The sequence below is a fragment of the Egretta garzetta genome, unplaced genomic scaffold (assembly GCF_000687185.1).
Source record: "Egretta garzetta isolate BGI_Z169 unplaced genomic scaffold, ASM68718v1 scaffold59, whole genome shotgun sequence".
Lineage (NCBI taxonomy): Eukaryota > Metazoa > Chordata > Aves > Pelecaniformes > Ardeidae > Egretta > Egretta garzetta.
The window spans coordinates 3,241,950-3,254,291 of record NW_009267230.1 but is presented as its reverse complement, the minus strand read 5'-3'; the positions used below and the strand labels follow the sequence as shown (position 1 = coordinate 3,254,291).

General features: G+C 44.6%; 1 protein-coding gene across 1 annotated transcript in view; it reads left to right on the top strand.

The window, feature by feature from the left end:
• Positions 1-2,176: 2,176 nt before the first annotated feature.
• Positions 2,177-12,342, top strand: part of SLC45A2 (solute carrier family 45 member 2) — a 14,843-nt gene continuing 4,677 nt past the window's right edge. The window contains exons 1-4 of the mRNA XM_009647298.2: positions 2,177-2,615; positions 3,728-3,904; positions 7,165-7,490; positions 11,339-11,482. Coding sequence (XP_009645593.1) covers positions 2,177-2,615; positions 3,728-3,904; positions 7,165-7,490; positions 11,339-11,482 — 1,086 coding nt within the window. The remainder of the gene's footprint in view (positions 2,616-3,727; positions 3,905-7,164; positions 7,491-11,338; positions 11,483-12,342) is intronic.

Here is a 12,342-nt window from a genome sequence, read left to right as displayed (position 1 = left end):
CTCCTTGGGGCAAGCCCCTGCTCCGGCATGGGGCCCTCCACAGGCTGCAGGTGGAGATCTGCTCCACCGTGGGCCTCCATGGGCTGCAGGGGACAGCCTGCCTCACCATGGTCTCCACTATGGACTGCAAGGGAATCTCTGCTGTGGTGCCTGGAGCGCCTCCTTCCCCATCCTTCTTCACTGACCTTGGTGTCTGCAGAGTTATTCCTCTCACATATTCTCATACCTCTCTTCAGCTGCAGTTGTGCAGGGTTTTTCTTTTCACCTCCTTAAACATATTATCTCAGAGGTGCTACCACCTTCCCTTGGCCAGCGGTGGGTCCATCTTGGAGCCAGCTGGTATTGGCTCTATCAGACATAAGGGAAGCTTCTGGCAGCTTCTCACAGAAGCCACCCCTGTAACCTTCACTGCTACCAAGACCTGGCCATGCAAACCTAATAGAAGCAGTTAACCTCAGGGGTCTGTACTGGAACCAGTACTGTTTAATATCTTCATCAGTGACATAGAGAGTGGGATCGAGTGCACCCTCAGCAAGTTTGCAGACAACACCAAGCTGAGGGATGCGGTTGACACGCCTGAGGGATGGGATGCCATGCAGAGGGACCTGGACAAGCTCAAGAAGTGGGCCCATGTGAACCTCATGAGGTTCAACAAGGCCAAGTGCAAGGCCCTGCACCTGGGTCAGGGCAACCTCTGGTATCAGTCCAGGCTGGGGGATGAAGGGATTGAGAGCAGCCCTGCCGAGAAGGACTTGGGGGTGCTGGTGGATGAAAAGCTGGACGTGAGTCAGCAATGCGCACTGGCAGCCCAGAAGCCCAACGATCTCCTGGGCTGCATCCAAAGCAGCGTGGCCAGCAGGTCAAGGGAGGTGACTCTACCCCCCTGCTCCACTCTGGTGAGACACCTCCTGCAGTCCTGTGTCCAGCTCTGGGGTCCTCAGCACAGGACAGACGTGGATCTGTTAGAGTGGGTCTAGAGGAGGGCCACAAAGACAATCCGAGGGCTGGAGCCCCTCTCCTATGAGGACAGGCTGAGAGAGCTGGGGTTGTTCGGCCTGGGGACACCTTATTGTGGCCTTTCAGTACTTAAAGGGAGCCTATAGGAAAGTTTGGGACAGACTTTTCATCAGGGCTTGTTGCAATAGGACAAGGGGTAATGGCTTTAAACTGAAAGAGGATAGATTTAAAGTAGATGTAAGGAAGAGTTGAGGGTGATGAAACACTGGAACAGGCTGCCCAGAGAGGTAGTGGAGGCCCCATCCCTGGAAACATTCAAGGCCAGGTTGGACGGGGCTCTGAGAAACCTGATCCAGTGAGCAATGTCCCTGCTCCCTGCAGGGGGGTTGGGCTAGATGACCTCTAAAGGTCCCATCCAACCCAAACTGTTCCATGATTCTATGGTTCAGCACAGGTTGAATCAGCTGCCTCACCCAGGTGGCTAACCTGAAAGGTACAGTTTTGGTATGTCACTACAGATTTTTTTAAGGCTTTCTCTTGGCAGGTAAGACTGCTTTAAAAAAAATCCTAAGTGATCCTGATATCCTTTGTTTTTCACAAACCAAGAAGATAATCAGTTGTATTGAGGGTGGCATACAGCTGGTATATAAAAATATTCACCAGCCGCTGCTTGACAGACTTCTGTCAAACTTTTTATCTGCCACTAACACTCTAGGGCAATAGGTAGGTTGACTTACTTATCTTCATGAAGTGCATTTGGAGTCCTTTTCTGGATCTGTGTTATAGATTCTTTTTCCCCCGATCGTCAGGAAATCAGCACTCTGGTGCTCGTGTTGTTTGCTGAACAGAAAGATGAGGGCTCTGGTTTCTTGGTACCACCGCCGTCTTGCAGCAACAAGAGGAATGGCTTTGTGTCAGGCTAATCCTGCGCCTCGCCCATGTGATGTTATGTTCCTGTTATATGTGTGTTTTGAGCTTAAACAGTAGTTCTTTAGTTGTAGATAGTTGGGAGCTTTGCAGACACCCAAGAGCTCAGATCTGCTAACGTTAACACAGGCTTCCCCACCCCCTTCCTTTCATAACTTGTGATCGCAGAGCCATGAAAGTATGTGAGTCCCTCCCCCAGCGCAGACCGATCCCACCCGGCATATGATCTGGGCTCCATGTCAGCCGGGGCAGGCAGCACCGACTCGCTGGAGCGCCGCGCATAGCCAGAGCAATGACCTTAACAAACGAGGGTTTCCACGGGGCTCTTCCACCCCCTCCTGAGGTGGCCAAGGTCGACATGGACAGCAGCAGAGAGAAGGCGGAGGCTCTGCTGCAATCCTTGACAAGAACTGGAGCAGTGGTGCCGAAGAAGCGAGCGGTGGGAAGGCTGGTCATGCACAGCATGGCAATGTTCGGACGGGAGTTCTGCTACGCCGTGGAGGCCGCCTTTGTCACGCCGGTGCTGCTGAGCGTAGGGCTGCCCAAGCACCTCTACAGCCTGGTGTGGCTCATCAGCCCCGTCCTGGGCTTCATGCTGCAGCCCGTGGCAGGTTCGGCCAGCGACCACTGCACCTGCAGCTGGGGCCGGCGGCGACCTTACATTCTGGGTCTGGGCATCATAATGCTGTTAGGCATGGCTCTGTACCTCAATGGGGACGTGATGATCTCAGGTGAGTGAGGGGTCTACTCTGTGCCTGATGGACAAAACTCACCCCGGCCTTTTGAATCAGAAAGAAAAGAGGGGTTCCTCTTCTCCCTGCTAAAATGGACTCTTACAGCTGGGTGCCGCATTACTCAGCTGCACTGAAGGAACTGGGGAACACTGAAATCTTCCTGTACCTTCAATCCTGCATGCTATGTAGCCCGTACGGAGCGTTCTGTAGTTTCTGCATGTGATTGCAGTGTGTTGCATGCTGGTGTGGTTGCCTGATCAGTTCATACAAGTAAAGCACTGCTTAGGCCCAGAGAACTTTTTACAGACTAAAATCTACCTTGGGAAGTTAAGTGATCAATATTGTTTGTGTGACGTAATACGCATCCAAACTGACTATCTGTTAATCCCTCTTTTAGATGGACTAGCATTCAAAATATGTATCTTCAATTATTGCAGCACAGGCTTGACTGGGGGACTGTGTGATGCTGGTGGATAATAGAAATTCGTAACTCCTTGGAAATCCTGTTGCACCTGGAATATGCAAAATCAAACAGGAGTGACATCCCTAGATACTCTTCTATTTCAGCTTGAGATACAACTTCTTAAAGTCTAGGTGGAAAGTTGTTGCCGTCATTATGACTTGGGAGAGCGGGGAGGTGTGCATTTGCGTGGACTGATTTATTCTCTCTTCCTGGATATCACTGGTGTTGAATATCCTCATATTCATTTGACCAAAAAGAGATGTCACAGTCAACTCTTGATTATGTAAAACAATGCAAGGGTGGGACAAATAGAATAAGACAAAAAAAAAGTACTACAAAATGCATGTGTGTTAGGCTACCAGAGCACACCACGGAGGTGCGAAGGGATAGCTAAGGCTAGTGATGCTCTCAATTGTGGAGCCTGGAGCGTCCCGAGCGTGTGTGGACTCGAGGCAGTTAAGTCAACCTAAGCTCAGCGCTACACAGACTCGGTTACCCCGCTTCCCTGATGTGATTCTGGTATCACTTGCTCTCTCTTGCCTAACCAAGCATTGTTTAGATTTGGAGGTATCAAGGAAAGATAAAATGTGGTTTTGCAGAACATGGCACTGTTGCTGTCAGAATGAGGGTGTTTTTCTTTTTGTAGCTTTCATCGGTGAGAGAAACAATCGGCGGACGTGGGCAATAGTCATTACCATGCTGGGAGTAGTGCTTTTTGATTTTGCGGCTGATTTTATTGATGGCCCCATCAAAGCATATTTATTTGATGTCTGCTCTCACCAGGATAAAGAGAAGGGTCTGCATTACCACGCCCTCTTAACAGGTACTCAGATCCCTCCCTTTCCTCCCTACCTCTCGAAGGAGGAGAAGGTAATTGCATGGATTTTTTTCTTACTGTGCTTCTAATCTTGAATGAACTGATCATCTGATCCCGCGCTTCAGTCACGAGTCTTTTGTTGCTGGGTTTTCACTACTCCAGAGAACAGCAACTTGTGATTGCTGCTACAGGAATTCTGCTGCAGAAGGCTGCAGGCATAAATATTTACAGCACAATAGCCATGATTTTAAGTAAGCAATTAATTATTTTAAAAAGTGAAGTAGTGTTTATTCAGCTTGTTCTGATTTTTTTCAAGATTTTGGTGAAACAAAAATTTAAGGGATGTAACTCATTTCCTTGCCATAGCACATAAAAATAACTTTTGTTTCAGCATGTGACGTAGAGCAAGAGTGGCACAAACTAGTATACTTGCTTTGCATACTTAGGCAGTGCTCCAATGTGTGCTGCTTTCCTGTATGGAAATGGGAGTTCTTTGTAAAATTCAGAGCTTCACAACTTCCACAAAATAAGTCCAAGTGGCTCGGTCCAGGCTCTTGCAAATGAAGAGCAGCATTTGGCTTTATACATGTTGGAAATGTTGCTGAGTTACAGAAGGAGCCTTCTGAACAGAAGGAAACCTGTACTACGCAAGCCCTGTGTGGAGAAAAACGCACAGGGAAGACACATAAGCCTGTGTCCCTGCAATGGGAATCGGGAGGATCTTCAGCCGTGTCTGCGAGCAGCCACCATGAAAGGGCCAGACAAAAAGCGGACTAGATGAGAAGTCACGCAGTCTGCGTCGATGCAGATTTTTGTGGCTACTGGGCTGCACCAAGAGCAGAGGCGCATAGATTCAGTGGCAGGTGCTCTAGCTGAGGAGGGAGGTATAGTAACTATTAACAAGAGGCCGACTGTGGACATATGAAATAGCTGTGTCCAGGAACACAGATTATAAGGGAACTTTAAAGCCACATATGAACAAAATCAGAATTATCCAGTAGAAACTGACAGAGGAAATTTTTAGCAGTCACTTGTCTGAACAGAGAGGGGAGCGACTATGTATATCCTTGCCTTCAGTGGAACTCTGTTTGCAGTTTTTCCTTGGATGATATTAAAAAAGCTTGATTTCCATATTTGAGCTACAGGTTTAGCTGATTCAGTTGTGTACTGAGCTGTGAAGAGGGATGTGGGACACATCACATCAAATAAGACTGGAACAGATGACATTATTTGGTCCAGCACCCTGTGCCCCCTATAGCAAGATCATTGGTATCTCAGCCCTTCCTGATAGGTAATTACCTGGCCCTCTTCTTAAAATCCTCCCTTGATAGGGATTCTGCAGCCCTCCCAAGGGAGTCTGCTCGCGCACTTCACTGGCCTTGTTGTTAGACAGTTTTTCCTAAAATCTAATCTTAACATCTATTCCCTACAACATAACATTTATCTTTCCTTGTTCTATCCCTATTAGACACAGTCAGCAATCTTCCCATTTCTCTTCTAGCTTCTGTTTTAGATATTATTTTGCTTCCCCTATTTAGTTCCTTCTTTTTATACCAAATATCAGCAGTTTGTCGTCAATTAAAGGTTTGAACATGGAACTCAATAGCTTTGCAATTGTGTAACTTAAGACCACCAAGACAAGTGGAAGCACGAGTGCACACACCCAACACGCAACACTCAGACTGCATTCCAATATCACGATTGCTCTTTGTCAAAACAATGTGTGGAGACAACCTCTCAGATGTCAAACATTCACTTTGTGCAAACTTTTAGTGTAGGTTTTCTTCAAAAAGCTATTAACAGCTTAGTTATTTTTCATGAGAACAAGCAAGGATACAATCCCCTGTAAAATGCAGTAGGACACAATGAAGGAAAGCCTTAATCAGACCCAAGAGGGAAAAAAGTACAGAAAGCCCAGAATGAAATCAAAGGCCCATGTTTTGCAGGTGAAGCAAATGTAGGTCCTGTTACCTCTGTTACTTTTTGTTAGACAGAACGGTTCTGCCATACATTGTCTTCAGCTCTCCTGTCCTTGTTCAGCCTGGAGAAGAGGAGGCTGAGGGGAGACCTTATTGCCCTCTACAACTGCCTGACAGGAGGGGGGAGCCAGGTGGGGGCCGGCCTCTTCTCCCTGGTAGGGGTGATGGGACGAGGGGAAATGGCCTCCCCAGCAGGGGAGGTTTAGGTTGGACATTAGCAAGAATTTTTTCACAGAAGGGGTTGTCAAGCATTGGAATGGGCTGCCCAGGGAAGTGGTCGAGTCCCCATCCCTGAAGGTATTTAAAAGACAGGTAGACGGGGGTGCTTAGGGCCATGGTTTAGTGGTGGGATGGCAGGGTTAGGTTAATGGTTGGACCTGTTGATCTTAAAGGTCTTTACCAACCTAAATGATTCTGTGATTCTATGATTCTAAGTCAAAGAGTAGAACCACTTCCAAGTCCTTCAAATGCTTTGATCCTGCTTCACTCCCACGTCCTGCAGAGCCACCAGCTAACAAGGTGTCAGGACCCTACAAAGCCTCTTCCCCTACCAGAGCTACCTTCCCCTACCATGTAATGGCGTGCACGTCCTCTGCGCACTAATAGCAAAAAGAAGAGATTTTTTTAAAAATCAGACCAAATGCTGTTCTTGTTAACTTCAAGGCACAAGGTAGGATTCTCACTTTACCTTTTTTTCTAACCTTTCTGAGAAAACTGGTAAACAGAATTGCACATTTGTATTCGATCCTTTTTGTTTTCTTTTCTGAGTGGATTTTGGATTTTGGTAACTGCAAAATAATGCTTTTGGGTTTATTTTATTTTTTTTTAAATTTCATATGGAGACAGTATTTCTGTTTAGATTCAGCTGTATATAATACATTCTACAAAGTCAAAACTATAGGTAGTCTTGATATAATTAAAAAATATATTTGGAAAGTTTTAAAAACCCCATAAATTTCAGTAGCATTTTATTTTACCTTCCTCACTGTTTCAAAGAAAATAAAGCCTCAAAGAGTCAAGAGAAGAGATGGAGGCCCATGTTGCCATATGTTCAGGCATTTTTGGAGACCTCTAGCCACCAGAGCTGAGGAGATTCTTCAAGAGATATTTTGGTAACTACCCACGTATGTGATTAGCCCAATACTCCTATTTTTTGTGATTAATTTCTGGAGAGTGATTATTCAGGGGGATTATTCAGAGGGGATCACACGTTGAGGGTATTGTATACTGTTTGTTTATTTTATTGGTGCCAGTAGATTTTTTTTCTTTCCTTTTATCCTACCCCAGGTTTGGGAGGAGCGCTGGGTTACCTGACAGGTGCTATGGATTGGGCTCAAACTGTACTAGGATTTTCCTTGGCATCGGAATTCCAGGTGATTTTCTTCTTCACAGCCTCAGTTTTCCTAATCTGCCTTACCGTACATCTGCGCAGTATTCCCGAAGTCCCACTTCGATACGAAAATGAAGAGACAAAGTTCTTGTTGGAAGTGACTGAATCCTATAAATATTGCTCCATAGAGGAGGAAATCAAGAACGGTTACTTAAAATCAACATATACTGAAATAAAGGCTGCAGCTAAACCAGGGAAATGCGCTGTTGCATCACGTACAGAGGTGAGTGCCGAGATCGTTGTGTAACCCATATCGATCCAGCCTTGGAGACCCTTTAATTAGCTAATGATGGGTATTTGGAATGGAGCCCTCTCACACACGCATGCAAAAAGAGTCCGCTGCTAGGATACAGGGCCAGAAGGAACCCTGCTTGCTTTTCTCTCTTTTTATTTATAAAGTATTTCCAGCAAGAGGGATGAGACAGATTAGTCCTGATGCTTTGAACAATTGGCAGGGATGAGGGAAAACCAGGCTCAGGTTTCTGCTCTGTGTCAGTCTCCTGATATCCTCCTCATGTGAGTTTTGTCAAGAGGATGTACGTTGTCCTTCAGTCCTGACAGAATTAACATCATGTTGTGGACAAGGACTACAGACCATTAATCTTTGCTATAGATCTGTAGATCCCATTGAAGCCCACACACTTACAAACATGGTACATATGCAGTGTTTGTTCCCTGGGCTGGTACACATTCCAGTTATGCTGCTGCTCAGCATTTAATTGAGGATTTATTGATGGTACTGATGTCTTTAAAATTGGTACTTCTACAACAATGCTACCTCGAATCCAGATTTTTAGTTTTATTCTGAAGTGATGTAGCTGTATCTTTGGCAGAACATTTAGGTGGGTGAGAATAGCGAGTGCTTTCAATTCATGCCTCTCATTTTGTTTCTGCTGCATTTTTGTGAGCAATTGCTTCAACCTGAGGCAACTAGGAAAAGGAGAATCTACCTGAAAAATATCTGGAAAGCACATTTCTGGAATGGTCTTGGGAACAGAGAATAGTTTTTACTGTTACATTGGTGACTTTTAGTGCTAGGAATCCTCACTTCACTCTCATGGTACCCTAGGTAAGCAAAGGCTCGTGTATATGTTTGGCTCCTAGTATAACAATAAGTGATGAAACAGTTGCTTGCTGTTTTCATATCACTTCTGATCCCTCAGTGTTACGTGTGTCCATCACCAATACGGGTCTTGATAAACTAGGTAAAAAATACTGAGAATGTGCAGATGGTTATGTTAGAAACTTATACTTAAACTCATGTTTAAGCCTCAAACAAAAGGTATTTGTTATCTTCTACTATTTATCTTTTGTATTATAATAGTGCTTGGTATTCCTAACCCAAAGAAAAACATTACACCACAACACAAAGGTAGAATAAAAGACGAACGCTGTCTGATGAGAATGCTGGACAGGCATGGGGAGGGGCAGACAGCAAAGCAACAGTTGGCCAGGGTGATGTGGCTCACATGCTGCAATGCTTCCCTGTTTCCCCACCACAGGCCAACTGGAGCAGCCAGCATTCTTCACCAGGACTGTTCACCCTGAGCATCCTCCAAATTGTCAGAGACACTGAGTGTCACTGACTGCTGGGTCCATGTGGGCTCTAAAGAAGGGAAGGCAAAAAAAAGAGGAGAGAGCAGATGCAGTGAAAGCAAGGGGAGCAGACTATGGATTGGGGTAGCCTCTACCTTGGCAAGAACTAATTCCACTGAATCAGTAACGTCTGACACCCGAGGTGAAGCTCTGGCATCCACTGTGGGTGAGCTTGTGCCATTGCCCTCCTCTCTGCATTTTTAACTGGACAGCCTGTCAGAGGCTCACAGGGCTTTGATCTGTCTCATGCTTCTTTGATGTGCCTGGACACCTACAAATTCTAGACAGTCACTGCCTTAGTGGTCTGTCTCTTGTGGCACATGTTTTCTGAGTTCATTCATTATTGTAATTGCTTCCTTGAAGAAATGGTTTGGCTTCCTGTTTTTCTGTCTCTTTTTTTGCTGCAGGCATCATGGCCCTATATCTTTTAAATTAAGGACTGTGCTCTGACATGCTAATAGCAACCATGGGTATTAATGAGATTTGACCTGTTATGGTATGAGCAGACATCCAAAGTGATTCATCTTTTGTTCTTTAGTTTGGTGCCAAATTTCTCAGGATCTACTGCTGTAAAACCCAAGTCATGTCCATTCCTCTCTATCCTTACAAATCATCTTAGGCCTTGAGTTGCAGTGATTTTATAGAGAAAATGATTGGGTATTGTGAGCTTTTGATGGGTAAGGCGCTTAAATGGAACCAAACTTCAGCACCTTGTTTAAATTAGTGTGGGGTTTGTGTGTTGGTGTGTATTGAATGTGTGCATTAAACATTTCAGCTTCCATTTCCACTCTCTAGAATATCTAAATAGAAAGCAAGCATTTCTATCTAGCGGTCGAGTTACTGTTTGTAATAACAGCAGTGTCCTTTGTAGTTCCCTGACCTTACGTTAACACTTCTGATTGGAAAGGCTGTTTTAAAGAACTGTGGGGAAGAGTTGAACAAATTAAATAAGTTAAGTCAAAAGATAGTAATTATCCTTGAAATAACAATAATGAACCAATGTGGAATTTTTTGCTTGGTTTTCATAACTGTAGAAGACTAGAAAGCTTATTCTGTTTAAAAGAGACAGTGATGCCAAGAGAAATTCCAAGGGATTTGGACAATATGCAGTTCAAGGTGAAAGCCAGCAACTTGAATTTTGGCATTCCTATGAGGATTAAAAACCTCCCACTGGAGCAAAGTATTTTCCAACTTTATATGTGGTGATTATTTATAGAGTAGCTTGCAGCATAACCTTGTTCAAAGGAAAGCAGAATTGTGAAAAGTAAGTAAAATACTGAAGGAAGGAAGGAAGGAAGGAAAAAATGTCATTATCTTAGAGAAAATTGAAGACAAAATTCAGCTTTCCAGTAATTAACATAACTTTTACACTTCTCCCACATTTCATGACCATAGAGCTTCCCTTACCATCTCTACCAACACTGGTGCTTCCAAACATTACTAGAGTAAATTGGAAGCATTTCATCATGCACAGATAAAATAATATCTTTTTTTTATCTTTAAAAGCAAAGAACCGTGCAGGAGCTTTAGAGCAGTAAGAATTGTGTGTCACAAGTGTCTGACATCAAGCATACCTGCAGCACTAAAAAAATTTCAAGTGATACAAATGATCTGATGAACGTTTCTTTAAACAGAGTTTTTGGGCACAGGGCTCAGACAAGGAGGAGGGAGATAAGGTGGGGCATTGAAGGTGGTGAGAAATTTTGGGTTTCCCTGTTGGTGAGATTTGTTAACCAGCACCAGATTTTGATGTGAGTTATTTCTGCCATGGGATGAGGTGTTCAGGTGCTGGAGCTCACGTTCTCTGGGTGCTAGGATTTTGAGTGGTGCTGCATCTCCTGGGAGGTATCACAGTCTTTTCTTGCTTGATGGAGGGCAGGACAGTATATAGTGGAAATCTCATGATATGCCAGAAGAGGTGAAGTTTTCTAGGGAATTTAGCACATAGCAGGGAATGGCAACAAGGTCTCAGAAGTGCTGTATTCCACAACTGATGCATTTTAATTCTCAGGAAGTATTTTAAGTTTAATTTTTTTCTGTGGCGACTCTATAAATTTTTGATGTAAAGCTGATTGTCCCCATAAAGAACTTATTTTTGTTTCTGGTTTTGGTTTGGTTTTTTTTTTTTTTTGATACTCCACCAAATCTGTTTTGGCAGAAAATTTCCACTTGGTTCTACAAGTAAGTAGTAATCCTACTGTTTATAACAGCAAGAAATGATACGTCCTTACTGATATACCCCAGCTCTCTCAGAGCCTCTGTGAATCTTTCACATGACTTTCTTAGGCAATGGTTCTACAAATGAAATATATGTTGAAGGACGTTCCAGTTCCCAAGCAAATCTTTCTAGCAAAAAGTAAAGACCTTGGGAAGTTTAGAATTGAAAAGATGCTGAGGCCTTCTTCATTTGCTGTCAGCTCTTTTATTAGCCCTCAGGGCAATAATACAGTGTTATTGTTAAATACTTGCTTTTAGGATCAAAAGCGGATGACCCTTAAATCACTCTTGAAGACACTTTTAAGCATGCCATCCCACTATCGCTATCTGTGTGTGAGCCACCTCTTTGGATGGATGGCTTTCCTGTCCAACATGCTCTTCTTCACGGATTTTATGGGACAGGTAAAAGCATAAAATTCTCTCGCTTCTCTTTCCTCGTAGCATGTCCTCCTCCACCAAAAAGAAATGAAACAGTGTTACAATCCTGAAGGAATGACAGTGGTGGCAGAGGCAGCTGTATCTGGATCACTCAATAAGAGTTTTGTAAAACAGCTAATTGGTCTCAGGCCCCTGCTCCGAGCCAGCCCGTTGGGTCTTTGGGGGAAAACCTTTTAGTATTTGCAAGGCCATTTGTGTCTGTTTAACTGTTCCAAATGAAGCTCTCGGAGCTGTTCCAACCGCATCCATTCCCTGGTTTGGCTCTGAGATGGGCAGGTTTCCTGACTGAAGCAATGCTGATGCTGCATGGATGCAGCTGGCCGTACCCTGGTGCGGGGGCACTGTCAGCACAGGGCTGTTCACCTGCACTGCAGCCTCCCTGGCCCCAGGCTCCGCACAGCAGCTGAAAGCTCTCATCTCCTTGAATTTGGCTGTCCCTACCATACCTATTTAAACCTTTCCCTGAGTTCATTCTGCCAGCAATTATTTGCCTTCGTGATACCCGGTGTTCCCTTTTCCACACCATTCCCAGGCAGTAAGACTGTATGTCCCTGCCAGTGATTCTTGGCTATATGATCCTGTCTGCATCCTTTTCTCCAGGGTACAAATATGCTCCTGGCAGAAATCCTCCCATTGCTACTTCCTCTTTCCTCTTATTTCCACATAGTATTCCCATTTCCTTGCCTTTTTTTGTGTCTGTAGGTGAGAGGGAGGGGTTTTTTTTCCCTGCAGTGTATATGAACAGCTGAAAGAAGAAGTTTTGCTTGATAAGGAACGGAATAAGACAGTTACTGGGTGGAAAAATGAGCGTGTGGGGGTAAGCC